The sequence below is a fragment of the Xenopus tropicalis genome, chromosome 1, assembly GCF_000004195.4.
Source record: "Xenopus tropicalis strain Nigerian chromosome 1, UCB_Xtro_10.0, whole genome shotgun sequence".
Taxonomy (NCBI): domain Eukaryota; kingdom Metazoa; phylum Chordata; class Amphibia; order Anura; family Pipidae; genus Xenopus; species Xenopus tropicalis.
In genome coordinates this window covers 64,197,398-64,222,187 of record NC_030677.2, presented here as the reverse complement: position 1 = coordinate 64,222,187, position 24,790 = coordinate 64,197,398, and the positions used below count along the sequence as shown (strand labels likewise).

The window sequence follows — 24,790 nt, the reverse complement described above, 5'->3', positions numbered from 1 at the left end:
CTTCACTATCTGGTTCCTGTAAGAATATTACATCACAGATAACTAAAACAACCTTAGAAAAAAATAAAGGATAAAAGATGGGTTTGATGTTGCCTGGCTTTTTTTTTTTTTTTTAACAAAACTGAAAATCAAAGTGTTTGCAGATGATTATATATATATATATATATATATATATATATATATATATATATATATATATATACATACATACATATGTCTTGTAGATGCCTTAAGTCAGTGAATGATTTTATCAATGTCAATGATCTCCAAATTTCATAACTTTGTCGTCTCCAATTTGGGATGAAGAACTGGAGCTGTCCAAATCCTGTCTGAAAGGGAGTCAGCCTGGCTTCTGTGTTGACAGCTGGAGACAGAAATTCAAAGGAATAATCCAGACTTATGAACTACAGTACCCACTGTTCAGATGAAACCACATCTACCAAATGTGACTGATCTAGTCATTTGGCCTCTGAGACAGCGATCAAATCATGCAGGGGTTCTATGAAGATCGGTCAAGATAGGGCCGCATTTGTACACAACTGGATTATAAAACCTGTTCAATAAGATATCTGGACAATCAGCAGGCACAATACACAGGCCAATAAGCTGCTGATTAGAAACACATACACGGACAGAACTAACCCAAATTTCACCCATCTTGGTAGGGCATACCGGGAGAAGATCTGCTCATTTGGTCACCTCGCCAAACAAGCGGATCACAAAGTGTATGGTAGCCATACACAGGCAGATTTCAGCTGCAGACTTAATACCTGCAAAAATTGATAGAGAAGCGGAGCACAGAAAAACTTGGGAATAAAAACATAAATTTATTTCATCATTTAAAAACAGGTCAGAGCATATTCACCCCTTTAGCTTAACGCGTTTCGTGGTAACACCACTTCCTCAGAAGCCCAAATTGTGGCACCCTCCATTTGAGTTTAAATAGATAGAACACACACCCATTCTTAATTGGCAACTCACTGTTAACCCTGAAGTGTGAAAAAGACTTAATACCTGACAGGTGTAGCTGACTGATATCTGGCCTTAAATTTCCCTGATCTCGATCAGCGACCTTGACAAATGAGCGGATTGCTCATGTATGGCCACCTTCAGACATGCAATCCAGATCTTCTGAGATCTAGTTACAAACACAGTTGCAATGGCCTGCTTCACATTAGTGATGTGCGGGTCGACAAAATTCAACCCACCCTCTCTGAAACCACGCCCAACCCAGCCCACTTCTCTGTGGCTATTCATATACCCACACCTGACCCGCCCATCTCTGACATCACAGAGGGGGCAAAGCAAGGCAGGCACACATATATAAGTGAAGCACAGTTAGGTTGTGGGCAGGAAGAGCTTGGCCCAAACCCACCCGCGACGCGGGGAACTTATGTGCATGTCGGCCTGAACCCACACATCACACCGCTTATTAATAAAGTGGATGAGAAACAGTTCCACCTTGAACAGGACTTAAACACTAAGGGCAAAAGAAAGGGGGGTCATCACTGTATCTTCTGATTGGGGTGCACTACTACTTATAAATGAGGCCATTGTGCTACCATGAGGATCCTTTATCCAGAAAAACTTTTTTCTAATGGGCAGGGCAAGACCTTAAAATATTTAATACTGAAGCAAAATACTATAAAAGCAACACTATATAATACACTTGGTGATGATGCCCCCGAGAGAAAAGACGGAAAATACAAAAATAAAACACGCACAAGGAATATTTGGTTTTATAGGGAGTTTAGCTGTGGCTTTTGGTTTATTGTACATGCTTTATTAAAATGGTTCCCATATTTACAGTATCTGCAGAAAACACCTCTCACCGCTCCAGCAGACAAATGCGCTCACAAGCATACATACTACTCCACCTAAACATGAAGATCAGACTATTCCAACTAAATAAAGCATTGTTTGGGAGGGACACTTACAGTCCTACGTATATGTACACCATCATAAGTATGGCAGTAATACTGAAGATTTTGCCTTCATTCTGATTATTCAGAATGACAGGATGCTTTTTCCAGTCAATACATAACATCAACTTCAGTACCAAAGCTGCTTGTAGTGACTCTGAATACATCTGGGAAGGAGGGGGGGCATTTCCCTTAAAGCAATTCAAGTCTGTACAAGAAAAATAAGGCACATACCTACTTTGCTGCATTTGAAGCCTGGATTTCATTTCTTATTAACTAGATCACAGGCAACAAAAACGGCAAAGGGGTTAAAATTGATTGGGCGCATGAATTGCAGAGAAATATTATCTTACAATGTAATAGGAGGTTCACCTACGAATACAAGGAGTGGATTTAGAACCCACCGATTGCCAGAACTGCCCTCTGAGACGCACACGTTTGTTATGGTGATAAAATACTTTAGCCCAGTCTTTGATACTTTCACCTGATGTAGGCTGAGACAATAATGCCTGGCATTACTAGTGAAAATCTACTATTTAAAAAAAAAAAAAAAAATCACGAGAACAATATTTTAAGTAGTGCAGACTTAATCTGATAAATGTATTTATGGAAAACAAAAAAAAAAACAGGTTTTCAAAAGTCTGAACCAAATACCACATAAAAAATGTATACTTTTCTATACCCTTTCTGATCTGTGAACTGCTCATATGGCAGAATCATGGCTGGTTCCTCATAAAGCCAAAGTGGAGCTGCTCCACAAATGCCAGTTAGAGTGTACTAATAAAATATGTAACAATGCACATTTCACAAAACTGATTTCCTGAATCCTGCTTCATTAATAAGGTTCGGTCACAGAAAGATCAACTTTTGTAGGGGGGAGAAAAATGCTTGGCAGTGAAGATCATAATGCCTAGTATTAAAATCTTCTTTTGCAGTATCACGTTTAATTCTCATTTCCCTGTACAAACTGTGGCGAATATCATGGAGCACAAAATCTCCTCATTATATGTTGTAGGGAAAGTGAACGCAATTCCTGAACGGCCCCTGACTTTGGCTGGTAACAAAGTTCAGTCCTGCTTTGTATGGTCTCTGACATCTTCTTCATCTGTATATTCAGATGGCTCTTCACCTGGTTTTAGCAGTCGACCAACGTATTCATACTTTTCTAGGAAAAAAAAAATGTTTCTGATGGAATTATAAACCTCAAAAAATGCAATTGAAGAACAAATATATAAAACACCTTTAATAAAATTAAATTAATAAAATTATACTGAAATTTCTTAACACTTGTATCCTGACAAAAAGCCTCACAATAGCCAATGTACTGGCCCCACTGCACAAATTTAATTTCTGTCTAAAAGGGCAAAGAATGAGTTGTTGCAGGTTAGCCTGCCCCTAGGCCATAGGCACCATTTTTGTTAATATGTTGCAGGTTGTTGATGTTGTTTATCCGTGTATTTCTTTCCTTAAAGGAACAGTAACACCAAAAATAAAAGTTTTTTTAAATCAATTAAAATATAATGTACTGTTGCCCTGCACTGGTAAAACTGGTGTGTTTGCTACAGTAACACTACTATAATTTATAAAATAAGCTGCTGTGTAGCCATGGGGGCAGCCATTCAAGCTGGAAAAAAGGAGAAAAGGCACAGGTTACATAGCAGATAACAGATAAGTTCTGTAGAATACAATAGTGTTTTATCTGTTATCTGCTATGTGCCTGTGCCTTTTCTCCTTTGAATGGCTGCCCCCATTGCTACATAGCAACTTTGTTTATATCAGTTTCTGGGGAAAACACCCCAGTTGTACCAGTGCAGGGCAGCAGTACATTATATTCTAATTACTTTCATACACTTTTATTTTTTGGCGTTACTGTTCTTAATCAAGACCATGGCACACAGATATAAACACCTGAAAAGACACCCTCTGCCATTCTGGGAAATAACTGAACTCATCTGCCAGACTCTTTAATAATTATTGAAATAACCATGTTATACTCTAAGAAAATAAAAAGTTATAATGCATGATATTTTAGCAATATCAGCTTATTTGAAACAAAGATGTTTGGCTATGCCTCTTACCTTAAATTTTCTAAAGCTCATATATAAAGGCTTACAAGCAGATCGTTGGTACAACAATCTGTCTTACTTATCAAAGGATCTACTAACACAGGGAATTAATGAAGAAAAAAAACAACTAAAAATTACCTTTAAACTGCATTTCCCATTCCCGAACACTTTCCATCTGTACAGCGTTTAGGTCAGATAGGTCATCATATTCATCTCTGAGTGCTTCTTTGTCGAGGCAAAATGTTGCTAGTCCCCTGGAAGCATCTCTGCCAGCAAATAACCCATAGGGGCCATCTGTAAAACAATTATCAGTTAGCCATACTGAAAAGCTACCATTTATACTTACTGTTAATTAATTTTCCCTCAGTCCCAAAGGCACCACTAATGAGATAGCATCTGCCCCTTAGGTAGGTAAGAGGCTAGAGTAAACTAAGAGTGATGGGACATTGGGAGATTTGTCACATGCAGTTAAATATGGACTATTGCTGATGACAAATCTCCTCAGAATGTTTTCCCCACTGGCAATACAGTGAACTGCCGGCGGCAAAAAAAACATGGCGCTTCATTTCCCGAAGTTGCTCAAAGTTTCCTTGTGTGGAAATTTCAGAAGAACAATGTGCCCCATGTGTTTTCCTACTGGTGATTTACATTACTGTAAGCTAGAATTTGGCAGTAACAATACGTAATCAGCTATGTTCCAACACAATCAAGTGAAGCATTTAGTCCCAAATGTATGAACCCAACTATTTCTGTTCTGCAGCTCCAAACATTCTTTAGGGTAATGACAAACAGAGGTACAGGTATGAGATCCATTATCCAAAAAGTTCTGAATTACGGAAAGGTCATCCGATTTCCTTTTTCTCTGTAATTATAACACAAAACATTGTACTTGATCCCAACTAAGATATAATTAATCCTTACTGGAGGCAAAACAAGCTTATTGGGTTTATTCAATATCTGAATGATTTTTATCAGACTTAAGTAATGGAGATCCAATTTACAGAAAGATCCTTATCCGGAAAACCCCAGGTCCCGAGCATTCTGGATAACAGGTCTATACGTGTGTTTTAGCAGAGGCAGTTGTCAGTATTGTCTATGGCAGGGGATTTTCTGTATTTTAAAAGCTGTGAAAAAGTAGCTGCTTTTAGAAGCTCTGTCTTCACTTATTTACTTTAACTTGAGTACTAACATACTGTGCAGTGAAAAATTACAACAGGCACAATATAAATGTTCTTTTCTGTTTACAATTATTTAAAATTAGAATTAGTAGAATTATTTAAAATGTATATACCATTGATCTCTAATTAAAAATAGAGCCTCGGTAGGTATGTTGTGTACTAGGTAACCTAATACCTGGACACTGTTGATGAACGGTTGCTGCCTGTTAAACATGGTTTTAATATATTACTGCCATATAATTTGTGCCTTGGGCATGCTAAAATTGTTTTTCTCTTTTGACAAATTATTTCAAAGAACCAAATTATTAGCCCATTTTTACCCACCCCATGTGGATTTTTGGCTAGGTGCCCCCTCACAGCATTGGATAAGTATAGTCCTGTTGCTACTCTGCACTCATTGTAGTAGTAAGCCTATGGCTCGGAGTCCCAGCAGAGCATTGCAGATCTTACCAGCAAGCTGTAGGTGCAAAAAGTGTCCTAAACAGCTTTAATGTTTAGAGAACAAGACCTTTGTGGCTGCACATATCTTTTTTTTAAGTTTCCAAATCAGAAAATAGGGCCAATTCCTGCCGTGCCACCTGACACCACATACCACCAACTTATTTAGGAAGTGAGAATAATATATGTAGAAAAACATATCACTGTTAACACCCTGGTGTTACAAACAGATTTGTATCATCCTTCTGCATTTATCAGCAGATAGATATGTTAATAGTGCAGCACTTGGCACTGTAAAAGTGGGAGACAGAAAAAAAGCCCCTATATATTATAGTATTAGTATGAATTACAACTCTTAACTTCAAGGAGATATAAAGCATACTATTTTAACCTCTAAGGCAATAATAAATATTATTTACTCTGGGTTACAAATAATCACAATCTTTAAAAATAGCCCTTTATTAGAGCTCATCATAGATCCACTATTGTTTCTATCTGTATTTCAAATAAGGGGAGGGTGTGTCCCTGCCAATCACAGCCCTGCAGTCAGACAAGAAATGGCAGACTTCTCTATTAGGACCACCTAGCTGCTGATTGGTTCCTATCCTACAGTGCAGAGTGCCGATTGTCGGCTCCCCTGCACATCCTTGGAAAGGAGGCAGCAGGAAGTGGCACAGATGGGCGGGACTTTTATGGTTTTGGGAAAAAAAATATAAAATAAATCAACTTTTAAATTAATTTTTAGTTTAATGCAAAGTATTTGCATTTTTATTATTATTTAGCTTTTTTTTCAGAAGCTCTCCAGTGTGGATGTTAAGCAGCTAAATGAGACATGGAGATGGATAGGAAAGGGTCTGAATGGAAAGAGAAGAGATAAAAAGTGAAAAGAATAACAATAGCAATAAAATTGTAGCCTCGCAGAGCAAAACATTTTTGTCTGCCAGGGTCAGTCTCTACCCCCCCCCCCTTCCCCCATAAAAAGCAAAGACTAACTGAAAAGTTGCTAAATATAATATATTATATACCATTCTAAATGTTGACTTAGTAGTGAGTAATACCTAACAGCACATGCTTCTGCTAACTATGCTATTTACACATCTGGCAATTCAGGGGTATAAGGGATTACTACATAGTTTTTATATAGTATGCAGAGAGATGCCTGCAGACCACATGTGGCCAAGAATTTTCATGACCAAAGATCTCCACTGTGTAATAAATATATAATATATATATATATATATATATATATATATACATACATACACACACACACACACACACACACACAATCTAACCTCATAAAAATAGCAGAGCAAAAGCACGTCCCCCATACGTTCCTGAGTGCTCCAAGGTTTTTTCTGTTACAGTACTGAATAGTCTGAGTGCCACAGAACATTACATTAAGTATTTTTATCCTACTGGGTATCTCCTCCATTTCACCATGCAATCTAGTTTGATTTGTCACACAATATGGCAGACGCCATGTTATCCGATTAACATCTTTATAAAATGCATTTCCAGAAGCATTAGTATGTCACAAAAATAAACATTAAAGAAGATCTGATAAAGCGTTGAGCATTATATTTACTTTAAATGTACCATTTTGTCATATGATACATGAACCAAAAGTGCAAACGAATATAATAACTTTAAAAACAGGGAAAATGCTTCTGGCTTTTTACATTTAACTACAAACAACCTCAGACACTCAAGAGGCTGTTAAGGGGTGCCTTGGGCTGTATTAACAGAAGTTGATTGGAGAGGGGCTCCATGCCATGTAACTGAACTGATCTATTTACGTGCTTTACTGTGATAGAATAGTGTGCACTGTATGTGTGGCAGGGATCTTATATAGTAAGCTCCACTGGGGCAGGGACTGTTGTAAATAATAATCTGTGTAAACTGTTGAGGAATACGTCAGTGCTATATAAAGTATAAGAAAAATAATACATAACAGGTATCAGAGCCTTTCCATCTTACACTTATCTACAGACAAACGTCACTATTTTAGCAGGCACTAGCTGCTAGAGAATCAAAGGCCATAGTGTCCTTTTGTACAGATTCAAAAAGATTAACATTTGCTACGCAAGTTTGTACTGCTAAAAATATTAAATGAGTATTTCAGTTAGCTTTTAGAATGGCCTACATGGTAACCTGGACCCTAAGCAACCAGATAACTCCAGAAATTCCACACAGGAATTTTAACTAATTAAAAAAAAAATGCATATATATATAAAAAAAAAAAAAATTAAAATACCAATTGCAAACTCTCCCAGAATATACTACACCATAGTAAAATGTAATTAATTTGATCTACACGTTTAAGACAACTTTTAATCTAATACAACTTGGGCACCTAAATTCCCAGACACCCTCCAATAACTGTTCTAATTGTGGCTAACAGGATTCTGCTTCTGTAATTCAGACACTGTACTAGGAAGTGTCATATGTCTCAGTTTGTATGATGGTGTTTTGGGTAGATTCCTCGTGAATTTCCACTAATATTCTTTTCTCAAATAATTAAAGCTTTAGTTAAACAAAACATTGAGATGGGGAGTATTAGTTATTCCTTAGATTGTAAGCTCTACTATGTCTCATACTACAGGGCATCTGGATTTATACTTATTTATTGTATTTATTATGGCACTTGTCTTCCCTTTGTGTAACTGTATATATTGTAAGATTGTACAGTGCTGCGTATGCTTGTAGCGCTTTATAAATAAAGTTATACATACATACATTCCTGTAACTGACATACACCCTTGTGGTTAAACGCAGTACAGACACCAATAGCAAAAACCGTATTGCTCTGTGAGGCTGCAAATATTTTTTATTATTGCTACTTTTTATTACTCATCATTGTAATAAGGCCCGCTTCTCAAAGACTTCTACCTGGTTGCTAGGGTAAACTGGGACCTAGCAACCAGATAGCTGCAGAATAAAAAGATAAATAATTCAAAAGCCACTAACAGTAAATAGCAGTTGCAGATGGTCTCAGAATACCACTGCTAACACACATACTAAAGTTTAATAAAAAGGTGAACTACCCCTTTAATAGTTTAATGCAATGGCCATTTGCAATGCACTTTGAAATAAAGTTACATAACTCCTTTCCTTCCCTGATTAAATATGAAAATATGGAACTGACTCATAGGTATTTAGGCCAGTGCCATAAGTGCTGGTGCTATATTTGGAATAGTGATACAAACAGGAATGGTACCAGATTTAGACAGAAGTGGCCAGTGGTTGTTCGCATTTTTGCGCATCTCACACAAGTGACCACATGTAACTGGCATTTACATTGCACATGCATTTGGTGTTCAAAGTAGAACAAAAATCATTCAGGAAATTTCAAAAAAAAGTGCACCGGCCCAGGTTAGTAGGGTTGGCAATTCCTAACAAATTAGCGGCCGCCCAACAATGATATTTATTTCAGTTCTTCTGTAAGTAAATGAGACTGCTATGCAACCAAAAGGATAATACATAGGTTGAAGTGGCTCAAGACATAGGCAAATATAAGCAGCTTATTGGCCCGTGTATAATATGTAACACAAAGCTTAGAAAATCCCATGTGAGGGAAACTGCAATGGTGCGTTGACGTGGAGGAGTCTGGAGAGGACTAGAGACTAAGAGTTTGCAATCCTATAGAGAGACGGAGCTGGATGGGGCTGTGTGTGGGCAAGGAGGGCCGAGCAGGGCACTGGGCAAGGAGGGCCGAGCAGGGCACTGGGCAAGGAGGGCCGAGCAGGGCACTGGGCAAGGTGGGTAAGGAGGGATGAGCAGGGCACTGGGTAAGGAGGGCTGAGCAGGGCACTGGGTAAGGAGGGCTGAGCAGGGCACTGGGTAAGGAGGGCTGAGCAGGGCACTGGGTAAGGAGGGCTGAGCAGGGCACTGGGCAAGGAGGGCTGAGCAGGGCACTGGGCAAGGTGGGTAAGGAGGGCTGAGCAGGGCACTGGGTAAGGAGGGCTGAGCAGGGCACTGGGTAAGGAGGGCTGAGCAGGGCACTGGGTAAGGAGGGCTGAGCAGGGCACTGGGTAAGGAGGGCTGAGCAGGGCACTGGGTAAGGAGGGCTGAGCAGGGCACTGGGTAAGGAGGGCTGAGCAGGGCACTGGGTAAGGAGGGCTGAGCAGGGCACTGGGTAAGGAGGGCTGAGCAGGGCACTGGGTAAGGAGGGCTGAGCAGGGCACTGGGTAAGGAGGGCTGAGCAGGGCACTGGGTAAGGAGGGCTGAGCAGGGCACTGGGTAAGGAGGGCTGAGCAGGGCACTGGGCAAGGAGGGCTGAGCAGGGCACTGGGCAAGGAGGGCTGAGCAGGGCACTGGGTAAGGAGGGCTGAGCAGGGCACTGGGTAAGGAGGGCTGAGCAGGGCACTGGGTAAGGAGGGCTGAGCAGGGCACTGGGTAAGGAGGGCTGAGCAGGGCACTGGGCAAGGAGGGCTGAGCAGGGCACTGGGCAAGGAGGGCTGAGCAGGGCACTGGGCAAGGAGGGATGAGCAGGGCACTGGGCAAGGAGGGATGAGCAGGGCACTGGGCAAGGAGGGCTGAGCAGGGCACTGGGTAAGGAGGGCTGAGCAGGGCACTGGGTAAGGAGGGCTGAGCAGGGCACTGGGTAAGGAGGGCTGAGCAGGGCACTGGGTAAGGAGGGCTGAGCAGGGCACTGGGCAAGGAGGGCCGAGCAGGGCACTGGGCAAGGTGGGTAAGGAGGGATGAGCAGGGCACTGGGTAAGGAGGGCTGAGCAGGGCACTGGGTAAGGAGGGCTGAGCAGGGCACTGGGTAAGGAGGGCTGAGCAGGGCACTGGGCAAGGAGGGCTGAGCAGGGCACTGGGCAAGGAGGGCCGAGCAGGGCACTGGGCAAGGAGGGCCGAGCAGGGCACTGGGCAAGGTGGGTAAGGAGGGCTGAGCAGGGCACTGGGTAAGGAGGGCTGAGCAGGGCACTGGGTAAGGAGGGCCGAGCAGGGCACTGGGCAAGGAGGGCCGAGCAGGGCACTGGGCAAGGTGGGTAAGGAGGGATGAGCAGGGCACTGGGTAAGGAGGGCTGAGCAGGGCACTGGGTAAGGAGGGCTGAGCAGGGCACTGGGTAAGGAGGGCTGAGCAGGGCACTGGGCAAGGAGGGCCGAGCAGGGCACTGGGCAAGGAGGGCCGAGCAGGGCACTGGGCAAGGAGGGCCGAGCAGGGCACTGGGCAAGGTGGGTAAGGAGGGATGAGCAGGGCACTGGGTAAGGAGGGCTGAGCAGGGCACTGGGTAAGGAGGGCTGAGCAGGGCACTGGGTAAGGAGGGCTGAGCAGGGCACTGGGTAAGGAGGGCTGAGCAGGGCACTGGGTAAGGAGGGCTGAGCAGGGCACTGGGTAAGGAGGGCTGAGCAGGGCACTGGGTAAGGAGGGCTGAGCAGGGCACTGGGTAAGGAGGGCTGAGCAGGGCACTGGGCAAGGAGGGCTGAGCAGGGCACTGGGCAAGGTGGGTAAGGAGGGCTGAGCAGGGCACTGGGTAAGGAGGGCTGAGCAGGGCACTGGGTAAGGAGGGCTGAGCAGGGCACTGGGTAAGGAGGGCTGAGCAGGGCACTGGGTAAGGAGGGCTGAGCAGGGCACTGGGTAAGGAGGGCTGAGCAGGGCACTGGGTAAGGAGGGCTGAGCAGGGCACTGGGTAAGGAGGGCTGAGCAGGGCACTGGGTAAGGAGGGCTGAGCAGGGCACTGGGTAAGGAGGGCTGAGCAGGGCACTGGGTAAGGAGGGCTGAGCAGGGCACTGGGTAAGGAGGGCTGAGCAGGGCACTGGGTAAGGAGGGCTGAGCAGGGCACTGGGTAAGGAGGGCTGAGCAGGGCACTGGGTAAGGAGGGCTGAGCAGGGCACTGGGTAAGGAGGGCTGAGCAGGGCACTGGGTAAGGAGGGCTGAGCAGGGCACTGGGTAAGGAGGGCTGAGCAGGGCACTGGGTAAGGAGGGCTGAGCAGGGCACTGGGTAAGGAGGGCTGAGCAGGGCACTGGGTAAGGAGGGCTGAGCAGGGCACTGGGTAAGGAGGGCTGAGCAGGGCACTGGTAAGGAGGGCTGAGCAGGGCACTGGGTAAGGAGGGCTGAGCAGGGCACTGGGTAAGGAGGGCTGAGCAGGGCACTGGGTAAGGAGGGCTGAGCAGGGCACTGGGTAAGGAGGGCTGAGCAGGGCACTGGGTAAGGAGGGCTGAGCAGGGCACTGGGTAAGGAGGGCTGAGCAGGGCACTGGGTAAGGAGGGCTGAGCAGGGCACTGGGTAAGGAGGGCTGAGCAGGGCACTGGGTAAGGAGGGCTGAGCAGGGCACTGGGTAAGGAGGGCTGAGCAGGGCACTGGGTAAGGAGGGCTGAGCAGGGCACTGGGCAAGGAGGGCTGAGCAGGGCACTGGGCAAGGAGGGCTGAGCAGGGCACTGGGCAAGGAGGGCTGAGCAGGGCACTGGGTAAGGAGGGCTGAGCAGGGCACTGGGTAAGGAGGGCTGAGCAGGGCACTGGGCAAGGAGGGCTGAGCAGGGCACTGGGCAAGGAGGGCTGAGCAGGGCACTGGGCAAGGAGGGCTGAGCAGGGCACTGGGCAAGGAGGGCTGAGCAGGGCACTGGGCAAGGAGGGATGAGCAGGGCACTGGGCAAGGAGGGCTGAGCAGGGCACTGGGCAAGGAGGGCTGAGCAGGGCACTGGGCAAGGAGGGCTGAGCAGGGCACTGGGTAAGGAGGGCTGAGCAGGGCACTGGGTAAGGAGGGCTGAGCAGGGCACTGGGTAAGGAGGGCTGAGCAGGGCACTGGGTAAGGAGGGCTGAGCAGGGCACTGGGTAAGGAGGGCTGAGCAGGGCACTGGGTAAGGAGGGCTGAGCAGGGCACTGGGTAAGGAGGGCTGAGCAGGGCACTGGGTAAGGAGGGCTGAGCAGGGCACTGGGTAAGGAGGGCTGAGCAGGGCACTGGGTAAGGAGGGCTGAGCAGGGCACCGGGTAAGGAGGGCTGAGCAGGGCACCGGGTAAGGAGGGATGAGCAGGGCACCGGGTAAGGAGGGATGAGCAGGGCACCGGGTAAGGAGGGCTGAGCAGGGCACTGGGTAAGGAGGGCTGAGCAGGGCACTGGGTAAGGAGGGCTGAGCAGGGCACTGGGTAAGGAGGGCTGAGCAGGGCACCGGGTAAGGAGGGCTGAGCAGGGCACCGGGTAAGGAGGGCTGAGCAGGGCACCGGGTAAGGAGGGATGAGCAGGGCACCGGGTAAGGAGGGATGAGCAGGGCACTGGGTAAGGAGGGCTGAGCAGGGCACTGGGTAAGGAGGGCTGAGCAGGGCACTGGGTAAGGAGGGATGAGCAGGGCACCGGGTAAGGAGGGATGAGCAGGGCACCGGGTAAGGAGGGATGAGCAGGGCACTGGGTAAGGAGGGCTGAGCAGGGCACTGGAACACGTGATTGTGAGGCTCCCCGCAGCAATGACACAAGCCTGCCCATATGGTTCCAGCTAAGCTTCCTCACCCGGCCCATAGAACTTGCTTCCTTGGGTGACATCAAACACTTTCCCATTGACAGCCAGAAGGATCCTGGGGTTGCGCGTCCCGTCATACTCTTGCAGTTGTTGCAGGGTGAAGTCTCTGCGTTTCATACGGGGCAAAGAAGCGACTCCGCCCGACCCCGACCCTTTCCAGCGCAGGTAGATTCGAAAGGCCCCGTATACCACCACAAGCACAAGAGCCGCGTTTAGCAGCAGCTCCCCAGCAAATAGCCATCCTAGTCCGGACGGCTCTCCTTCGCGGCCCGGTGGCGAGGTACCAGCCAGCTGCTCCTCCGCCTCCCAGCTCTCCGACATTACCTGCCGGGCAGCACCCGAGTCACCGCTGGCCACCTGACTCCCGCACCAGGGAGGGCTTCTGCAGGGCACTAGGAAGAGTTGGCGCTGTACCCACAGCACACGGCAAGGCCAGCTGGGAAAGTACTCAGCGCCAATCCCACGATCCCCGTGTGCAGGGGGCGGAGCAAAGGGACTAGAGGGCAGCGGCCGCGCAAGCAGCGTGACGCTTGAACAAAGCGACCGGGCGCTTAGTCTGATGGCGCGCTAAGGCTACCCGGAAGTGAAGGATTTGAATCGACCTCGTTTTTCCCGCATTTTTTTTCAACTAATCTTTATTGCTAAATGTGTTGGCTTCTGAGCTCTACGTGTATTCTTCAGCACGGCAAAACTAGATTGGATATCCTTGTGGCTCCAAAGTGATTAACACTTTCTTGGCACAAAAGATTTACATTAACGCTACTACTGTAAAAGCAAGGGCATCTTCACATGTTAATGGATATGCCAGAAGATTCCACAGAATATGCACAAAATGGAAAACAGATACATACTGTGAATGTAACATACTGAAACATTGAAATCAACATTGCATAAGTGGAAATGTATAATCAGCCCCTTTTTTGTATATGTGTTTATAAAACTGAAACAATAAAAAACTGTTGACACATAAAAAAATAAAGGCATATTTATTAACGGTGGAGACAAACATCACCGGTGATGTCGTGTATAGCAAGCAATTAGCAATTACATTTAAATGGTCACCTACAAGTTAGAAAAACAAAAGCAAAGTTCGGATTAGTTGCTATAGGCAACATCACCGGTGATGTCTGCCTCCAATATTAATAAATACACCCCTAAGTGTGACGGCAGGTTTCCTGCAAAACCATTATTTCTGAGTCCTGCTAAAACAATTTTAATTTTGCTGTGTTTTAGGCAGATTCCCAAATGTTATTGTAATGGGTGCCTGAATTGTATTTTTCCCTGAACTTTATGGGGCACATTTATCAAAGTTTGAATTTTTGCCAATTAAAAGCACGATCTGAAAAAATTCGGACTAACCACGATAATTTCTGATGTGCGTTAATTGCATGAAAATTTGCATCGTGGTTGACGAAAATATTGTGGTACGATCCAAAATTTTCGTATCCGAACAATCATAAACGGCGGGAAATCCTTTCTGACTTTGAACCTTCAGTGCATGATTTTGGAAGCCTCCCATAGGGCTCAATGGCACTCTGCAGCTCCAACCCGGCCCAAGGAAAGTCTGCCATAGGGCTCAATGGCACTCTGCAGCTCCAACCTGGCCCAAGGAAAGTCTCCCATAGGGCTCAATGGCACTCTGCAGCTCCAACCCGGCCCAAGGAAAGTCACGATACCGAAGCTTGAATGAATCCGAAACTTTCGTACTCGTTGCGACAAATACAATTTTGATGCACAAATTGTCGCAAAGTACGAAAAAGTAGCGCAAATTCACGAAAATATTGCAGAACATACGTATTCGGACCTGTTGTACTTTAATGAATGTGCCCCTATGTATCACATATTGATATGTTCAGGTTCATTTTGCCACAGCATCGCTTATCATGTACTATTGGGTAGATGTAATTGGTCTTCTGGTCTAAGCCTTAAAATCACAATGCACTACATGGTCATGTGTCATAAATACACGGCACAAACTGCACTGGCCATACCCCCCAACTGTCCCGCTTTAAGCGGGACAGTCCTGCTTTCTATAGCTCATCCCGCTGTCCCGGATAGTTCCCTGAATGTCCCGCATTTTCGTAATAGATTACGGAAATGCGGGACATTCATAGAAGGATCCGTGACAGCAGGATGAGCGCTTCGACTTGCGCTGCTTCTCTCTTGTGGCTCCTTCTCCGGCGGTCCCTGGCCCCTTTATAAGGTTGCGCCCATGCGTAATGACGTCACACGTACACACGGGGCGCAACCTTATAAAAGGGCCAGGGACCGCCGGCGAAGGAGCCACAAGAGAGAAGCAGCGGAAGGAGTCGGAGCGCGTATGGGGGCTCTGTGTTTGGGGGGCTCTGTGTATGGGGGGCCTCTGTGTATGGGGGGCCTCTGTGTTTGGGGGGCTCTGTGTATGGGGGGCCTCTGTGTTTGGGGGGGCCTCTGTGTATGGGGGGCTCTGTGTATGGGGGCTCTGTGTATGGGGGGGCCTCTGTGTAGGGGGGGCACTGTGTTTGGGGGGGCTCTGTGTATGGGGGGCCTCTGTGTTTGGGGGGCCTCTGTGTATGGGGGGCACTGTGTATGGGGGGGGCACTGTGTATAAAGGGTACTGTATATAAAGGGTACTGTGTATGGGGGGTACTGTATATGGGGTGGCTCTGTGGGCTTCCTTAGGTAGTACAGTATGAGGGTATAGCACATTTGCATCTGATCCCACCATTTCAACTATATAAAAGGAGTATTTTTAGAAAAAAAATGGGGTGTGTTAATTGGGGGCGTGGTCACAAAAGTGGGTGTGGCCAAAAAATTGCCAGATGGATGCAAACCCCGGTATTTGCATTGGGGGAACTATATTCAAGAAAAGGACATGCCCCTCCTCTTCCATGGCAGGCTGCATTCTCATTAAGATGTAACAAACTCCATACCTGGTGGGCAAAAGGCTTTTTTTAGCAAAAAAAAAATGCCACTTTGTGAGAGAACTTTGCATCTTGCCTCTGTTCTTAACTGAACCATGTTGTTTCTTTAGCCTTCAAAACATTTATGCCTTAGGTCAAAAAGACCCACAAAGTGAAAGAAATTTGTATATGCTTATAAAGCAAGCTTGCATGTGAGTGTTTCAAACAGATGTCAGGTAAATAAGAAGCTAATGTCGCACTGAAGGCATATGTCAATGCTATACATACATCTGAAAGTTTTTCTTAGTGTTGTTATGGCATGGGTATTATATTGATTACAGTAACAATTCACAAGTAATAAGAAAGATCTTTGCTGGACCATAAAAAAAAAACATATGACAGTTTGAAATATTCAAATAAATATACAATGTTTTCTGGATGGTTCAGAATTAAATATTTTTTTCAATATTGGCCCTTTAATGCAGCGTTTTTCAACCGCTGTTCCGCGGCACACTAGTGTGCCGCGAGATGTTGCCTGGTGTGCCGTAGGTGCAGACAAGACTCCCCCGGTCCCCTCTGTTACACCTTCCACTTCCTGGCTCCCTGATGCCTGGAAATCGTCACTGCCTGTGACGTCATCCGGCATCGGATCCAGGAGGGCGGAGCAACCAGAGAGGAGCAGCACTATCCTGCCCTGGCACAATCCGACCGGGGGGAGCAACTGCCCTGGCCCTGCCCCGACAGACCAGATCCACCAGGGGCCAGGCCCATGCACAGCCGCCCTACTCCCCACCGGAGGACAATCCCGGGACACCCCTGGATGCCGCACCCCAAGACAGCCTGACATGTAAGAAAACAATTAATAATAATATATATATAATATAAAATTTTTGTGTGTATATATATATGTAATATAATAAAGTAATTATAAAATACTTTCTTTGTGTTTATTTGATTCCTATTCAAGAGAATTACTTTATATATAGTCAATATAGGCACAGAGTTAAATTTTTTAACATTTTCTAATGGTGGTGTGCCTCGTGATTTTTTTCATGAAAGTGTGCCTTTGCCCAAAAAAGGTTGAAAAACACTGCTTTAATGGACCTTATACTGACAAAGTTATTGCTAAAATCTTCATACACTGCAGTTTTTTTTCTCAGTACATATTATCATCTATCCTTCCCTCAATTTTTCTTCTCTGTCTTCTCATATAGAGATGGGGAATGGCCATGGTATACAAGGAAAATGGTTGGCAGAGCAGGAGGGCCCACTAATGCCTTGGGCCCACAGGGAGTTGAAATGCTCTTGCTCTTGCCTTTTTGGTAATAAAAGCCTTTTTTCTTTTTTGTTTTCAGAGTGACTTTTAGAGTTAGTTGTTGGGTTTCAGCATTTAGGATTATTGCCAGATAATCCATAAATCTAACACTTTATAGCCCAGGGAAACACAACATTTCACTCCAGTATGTTAACTGATGGTGAAACCTTTAGGGTAAAGAAACTTAGCCATAAAAAAAAAGTTCAGTTACATGGTTGCTGTATGAGGTTTTAAACTGTACAATACCCAAGCAATTTATTTGTCCCGTTCATCCATGCTGGCCACCTGAAACAAACAAACAAAAAAGCAGATTTATTTTTTTTGTGTTTATCTCTGTCCTCATCAGAGTATGCAACCAAGTATTACATGTGTTCTTCTCAAGTGGAGAGTACATTGTTACATTCGAATAATGAACATTTTCCAGCATTTATTGTCACAAGTGGAAAGTTATACAACTGCAGAAGGTGTAGCGTGTGGAAAAATAATCATACACTAAAGCCTGCAAAGAACTTGGCCATTGCTTAATAAAAATTATTCCTCTCTTTCCATTTTACAAAGTTTTGCTATATTATATAGTTATAACTTCTCAGCGCTGACGATTCGCTGCATCATTTCAAGATATAATCGAATTTTATACTTACTGGTGTGAGGGCCGGATATATATTAATTTACCAAAACCAATTTGCCTACTTTGTTTGGGGATGTGAAATGGAAATGTACTGTATCTAATATAATATTATAGTACAAAAATACAAAAGAGGATCCCTTTAATGGCTAACCAAAGTAGTACATTGCAAGCATTACATGCACTTTTTCAGTCTAAGGGTTGCTGTTAAATGTACATTGTATAAAATATTAAATAACAATCGAATTCACAGAGCAACCAAAACACTCTCAAATGTGTCTTGAAAAAAGGAATACTGGCGGTCACTTAAAATCCATGACTGGAAATGCTGAAGGGCTTGCAATCCTCTCTACACAATGACAACAGATTAAAAATTGTATTTTCAGAGATACCGTAGCATTTCTCCAATACAGCAAAAACAGACAAAACTTGCAGTAAACAATTCTCAGAAGTGCCGTGGAGCACAGTAGGTCTGGTTTATTAATGTAGGTGTATCAGAGATATCAACCCTCCCTATCTCTACAGGAGTTATCCATTTTTGAAGGCTTTTCCCTGTTCTCCCGTCCCCTAAGTCCTGTAGTGAATTTTGGGTGCATATGCACGGTAAGTGTTTGGTGACATTAATTAATGCATTTGTGCATGCGCGTGATGTCACTTCTAGAAGCATGTGTGACTTCCATAATGGTATCAGGGTAAAAAATTTGCACTGACGCACGCTGCATACCCCCCAAGTACCACAGCTGTCAAGTTGACAGGTCTGTACTATGCATGAGTCAAGTAACCCATAGCAACCATTCATTTATTTGCTTTTCATCTAACATAGTTGCTGATTTGTTGGTATAATATGGGTAATTGCACTATTGCAATTTAGCTTATAATTAGCCCCAGTAAATATTAGGTGTCTTCTGTCATGCCATGGCAATTTGCCAAATTTCTTTTTCAAATTTAAAGTGCTTCAAAAATGGAGTAACTTCAGTTTTGCTGTTTGACATGTTTAGCTAAAGAAATGAAAAAATAGATTTTTTTTATGATTAAAACTAAAGGCAAGAATTATGTTTAGCACAAGCCCTATTCACTGACCTCATGTTGAACATGGGGGTATACTGTCCCTTTAAGTGTAATGTCAGATGGGATGCTTTTAAGCTTGGTGTGTTCCAGTGAGATAAAAAGTGCCTGTCATCACCTCCTGCAGCTCCTAGTCACAGAGGAATGGGTGTTTGTGAATAAAATCTACCTTATTTTAGAAATAATTAGTAAGGTATCTACTGTCACTGTTCCATAAGGGTCAAAATGTTGAAAATATTAATATATAAATGCTTCATCAATCTGACAGTGTTGTTTGCCAAAAACATACAGGGCAATTAGCGTCAACTTTTAAAAAACTCATTCGCAGCAACTAATTGTGGCAATTTAGCGGTGACTAAACGAGCATCATCTGCGGTAGTACGGAGTAGTCACAGCAACATTTTTAAAAGTCTTAATCACCCCATGTGTCTTTGCAATTAGTAGTACAGGTGGAACCACAGGGATAAGGGCCAGCGTTTAACTGATAATGGCCACTATTTGAGTCCGGTACTGTTATATATGTGTAACACTGCGTGGTTAATTAAGAGGAGCCTGTATGGTGTTAGGTACAGTAAGTCCCATAAAGGTATTGCAATTGTATCATTTTGTTTTGATGCATATCAGAGAATCTAAGTATGTCTCTAGAATATCTATCCACGTCTCAGGAGTAGTCAGGATATCCATAGACCATTTTTTATATCATTTTTCTAGTGTGTGGTCAAGCGATTTATGTTGTAGTAAATAAAAGCATGGAAAAATTTTAGTGCAGATATGCTAAATTTTTGCCACAGACAAAATGGTACATTTCACCATAATACTGTACTAGGCAAAAACTTTGCTCATCCCTACTTGTAAGCAGATGGATGTAAGTAAAGTATAGGGTTAAATCTGATGTCCCCAGAAATAACGATTACTAGTAATAAAGGGCTCTGGTACACAGGGAGATTAGTCGCCCGCGACAAATCTCCCTTTTTGCGGGCGACTAATCTCCCCCATATGACATCCCACTGGCGAAAATGTAAATTGCCGGTGGGATGGCATACGCGGCGGCGCAATTTGCGGCAACTTTGGCAATCGCGCCACCGCGTATGCCATCCATTTACATTTTCGCCGGTGGGATGTGGGGATGTCATATCAGGGAGATTAGTCCCCGCAACAAGGGAGATTTGTCGCGGGCGACAAATCTCCCCGTGTACCAGAGTATCTAAATGTAGATACTAATCTATCAGTAGATTTTGAGTAGGTGACAAGTAGATCAAAACAACCCAAACTTTTTTTCAAAAACAGTTACATTAGATCAGTGATCCCCAACCAGTGGTTTGTGAGCAACATGTTGCTCACCAATCCCTTGGATGTTGCTCCCAGTGGTCTCAAAGTATGTGCTTGTTTTTGAGTTCCTAAAGCAAACACACCAGTTTTATCAGTGCAGGGCAACAGTAAATTATTTTTTGATTACTTTAAAACACTTTAATTTTTTGGTCTTTTTTTGGGAAAAAAAACTGTTCTTCCTTTTATATTTAACCTTTGTACATATTAATAACATAGGTATCAGGAATCATTCTTAGCAGCCAGGTGGCAACCCTAGCATCTTGTGATGTTATGCTTCCACTGTGATCAACAGTTTTTTTTACTACAACAAAAGGCTAAATGAGATACTGCAGTTGGTACATGTACCTGCTAAAACATAACAAATAAAAATGAATCATTACAATTCTTCACTCGCTTATAAATACCAATGCCATCAGTCTTTTACCCAACTTACATAGCCACACAGACGTGGGATTGCACTGTTTTTACTTCTCAGATGCATAAATTGTATCCAGGTTCATTACATAGCCATTTTATTTAGCTGGAGGCAGCTCTGTGTCGAAAATCCATATAAATATGTAGTTTGGCCAGCTACAGATCAAATGCATTAGAAAAAAATACGTGAATTATTGAGTTTGTAAAGTATATGTTATCAGTATAATTAACTGTGTGATAAATTGTGTAAATGTGTTTGGCAAATTTTCTCTAATGCAAAAAGATTAAAAAACTCTGTGATCCAGTTAATGTCAGGAAAAGTGCTAAGCCGTAATTTCGGCAAGTGATTCATGTATTCAGCACAATATTGCTGAGGTTATTAAATAGTTTAAAAGTGAGCTTTTCTTATTTATGATCTCCCAAAGGCTCATTTAAATGGGCATTAAACTTGAACAGTTAAATTTGCAGTGTACAATAAATGATTACATTAAATTTTTTTTCTGCAATTGATTTTCCACATTGCACAAGTGAAGCAGTGCTATGAGCTCTGCCAAAGCAATTGTGCCTGTTTGAGATTATGTTTTTACCTGAAATATAAAAAAGCTTAAGAATACTGTTAATCTCTGCAAGATAAAAAAAATGAAGTCATTTTGAAACCTAAATAATTGTATATAGAACGAGTGTATATAGAACAGAGTTTATTTTTAAGCTGTGAAAATGGCACCTCCTATGCAGTATGGCCAAAAATATCTGAATGCCTGCCTATCCAACATTTAATTCCTAAAGCAACAGTATAAATATAAACTTGCTCCATTTGCTGCTACAACAGCCTCTGCCCAAAAATACCAGCACAACAGGACTTAATTTAAGCGGGATAAACCCTGCTGATTTTCAATAGTAGCAAACCATATAACATTTCGTCTGACGAAGGGGCATGCCCCCGAAACGTTATATGGTTTGATACTAAAAATCAGCAGGGTTTATCCCGCTTAAATTAAGTCCTGTTGTACCGGTATTTTTGTGCTGTTTAGATTGTGGTGGAGAGTGCCGAAGTTTCTCCTAATACTGTGCACCAGACGGAACAGAGTGGAAAGGCCAGGGTGTGCTGGTGAGTGTGGATTGACAACAGCCTCTGCCCCTTCAGGAAAGGCTTTAGCAATATTGTTTCTTCCATTCAACTACAAGAGCATTAATGAGGTGGGCAATGATGGGCACTGAAGATTTGGACTGATTCGCAGTCTGTGTTCCATTTCATTCCACAGGTGTTCATTTTGGTTAAGGTCAGGGCTCTGTGCAGGCCAGTTATATTCTTCCGCTTCCATCTCAGCAAACCTGTTCTGAATCAAAATTTACAGGTCTATACAAAGTTTCAAACAGGCCCTAGCATTTCAGATTCATAGAGCCCTCCACAGGCCCAAAAATAGTGACTATCTATTGTCGCGGTTCTCAACCTGTGGGTCGGGACCCCTTTGGGGGTCGAACGACCCTTTCACAGGGGTCGCCTAAGATCATCGGGAAAACACATATTTCCGATGGTCTTAGGAATAAATTTATGGTTGTGGGTCACCACAACATGAGGAACTGTATTAAAGGGTCAGGGCATTAGGAAGGTTGAGAACCACTGATCTATTGCATTTTACAGCAATGCCTTTCCCAGAATCTACAGATTGCCAGCCCAGGCCTGTGTACAGACCTCGCATTGTGCATAGGCATAGATTGAATAGATTGAAAGAAACACGTATGTTCTTTTCTTTGTAAATACTTTGACAATGGTTTACCAAAGTGTGGGAATTACTGACACGAAAAAAAATACTTTTCAAAATATTTATGTACATAAAAAGCTACCTATAGGTCATGTTAATCATTTTTCATAGAAAAGTTTGCTTTTGTAAGTAATTGTTACTTAAAGTTCCTAAACCTGACTGTTTTGCCAGCCTGACAGTCCCTTCTTAACATGTAGCTTCTAATGCTAACGGACTCCTGCCGCACAAATATGGCAGCCCCCTCATAGAGGAACATGCGGGATCAGATTGCTAATGAAAAAGCATCAGGAAGTATTTTTATAGCAACATTATGAAGTTCATGCAAGGATATGTTTATAATAACAGTTTACTTTTAGGTGTCAGTATCACTTTAAATACCTAAGCAAACAGCATGTTAAGTATTTTTTCCCTTGCTTTTTTTTTCAAAACAATGTCACATTAGAAAAATATTTTTAGTGCTTTGAAATAAAAATATTCCAGAGAAAAACATTTCAGCGTAGGATTTGTTATTCAGTACAATAGGTGAGTTAAGCAAGGGTGTAAATACTTTTGTAAGGAATGTGTATATATACACAAACATACACACACATTCCTTCTAAAATGTTTGATATTTAATGACCAAGGGACTAGCTTTAATGATTAAACATCTCCTTTTATGATGTCTCGTTTCTTATTCAGCTGGCAGAATACTCTGACACATATAAAAGTAAGCTGGAATGTAGAATTTGGCAGAGACAACATTCAGCCTGCTGAGAGCAATGTGGGAGGGAAAAGACAGAAAACAAGAACAAGGGTGAGTATATGAAAAGTCTTTGATTAAGTGTTAGAAATCTTATATCCCTCATGACCCCAGTCTGGAAATAAAGTTGAGTTTTCCAAAAATTCTATGCTGAAAGTATTTGAAATGCTTAGTCCAGGTAAATGTGGAGTTTAAATACAGTTTTTGTACCCACAATTACTAGCTAATGCAATTACATGCCTTGGCTTGAATTTTGCCAGATATACTGTATATTAGATATTAGCATTTGAAATTGATAGGATGGGCAAGAAAAAATATCAGTTCTTGATTTAGGCCACATACCAAATTCAAGGAGTTTCTAAAGCTGCAGGTTTATCTCATACCAGTGGGACCCATGGGTTTGGTAAACTGAGTAAGATGGGTTGCTGCTGCAGGATTGGCAGATGGCAGGTCCAGCATTTACAGCAATTTGTTGGTGTGAAAGAAATAGGGTGACTAGTTGATTTGAATGGATAATTTGAGGGTTCACGATGGATAGGGTAAAATGGTGTAAGGGGAAAAACACAGCTTTATAAACATGTTTTTTACACCATTTTTTTCTGGCAAAAATAATTTCTCATGTATAAATAGACCCCCAAATGAGTACATAACACCAACTGTATGGATGCAAGTATGTTTATGAAGACCATGTCCCTGACGAAAGTCCCAGTAAACCAATAAACTTCACCGCTTGAACTTTGAATTTTGCTTTGCCTTTGTCTTCTATTATGAAAAGCCTATGAGTGCTGACAACCTGTGCTATATATATATACCGTATATACTCAAGTATAAGCCGATCTGAATATAATCCAAGGTACCTAATTTTACCTAAGAAAACTGGAAAAACGTATTGACTCGAGTATAGGCCTAGGGTGGGAAATGCAGCAGCTACTGCTAAGTTTTAATAATCAAAATAAATACCAATAAAATTACATTAATTGAGGCATCAGTGGGGTATATGTTTTTCAATATTTATTTCAAAGAAAAACAGTAAACTAGCTCTGTAAGCGGAGAAGAGGGTCAACAAAAACAATATGAGTACTACCCCACGCTCATTGCACATTGGCAAACTGGCAGCAGACCCAGTCCCGGAGGGATGTAAGGGGAAATAAGTATTGCTAGTGGGAGCCTAGGCCAGGGCACTGGAGGGTCTGGTTGCAGGTGGCCTAATTTGCATACAAAGGAGAGAGGGTGCTAGTATGGAGGGACCCATGGCACCCGACTCGAGTATAAGCTGAGGGTGACTTTTTCAGCACATTTCATAACCATATACAAACATATATAAATATAAATACATGTATATATATATATATAAGATATTTTATTTTTAATGCTCTTTGTAGAATGCATTTTTGCTCCTGGCTGATTGACGCAGGCAATTTCCCCTACCAAGATCAAGATCACATACCAAATACGTCTTGTGTCATTTATCTCATTCCTCTGAGTTTTTTTTTTGTAGCTGCTTTTCATATGCATAGCGGGAACAAGGGAAATAAGAGTAAAAGATAAAGGTGCGGACATGCACACACACACCTATAAAGCTGAATGCAAGC

At 43.3% G+C, this 24,790-nt stretch overlaps 1 protein-coding gene across 1 annotated transcript; it reads right to left on the bottom strand.

The window, feature by feature from the left end:
• Positions 1 to 1,732: 1,732 nt before the first annotated feature.
• Positions 1,733 to 22,396, bottom strand: pgrmc2 (progesterone receptor membrane component 2). The gene is made up of 4 exons (XM_002932055.5): positions 22,337 to 22,396; positions 13,057 to 13,633; positions 4,127 to 4,282; positions 1,733 to 3,087 (listed from the first exon to the last, which is right to left on the bottom strand). Exons 1-4 carry the CDS (start codon positions 22,394 to 22,396, stop codon positions 2,990 to 2,992), a joined length of 891 nt encoding a protein of 296 aa, XP_002932101.3. The 3' UTR covers positions 1,733 to 2,989.
• Between the last annotated feature and the right edge of the window lie 2,394 nt (positions 22,397 to 24,790).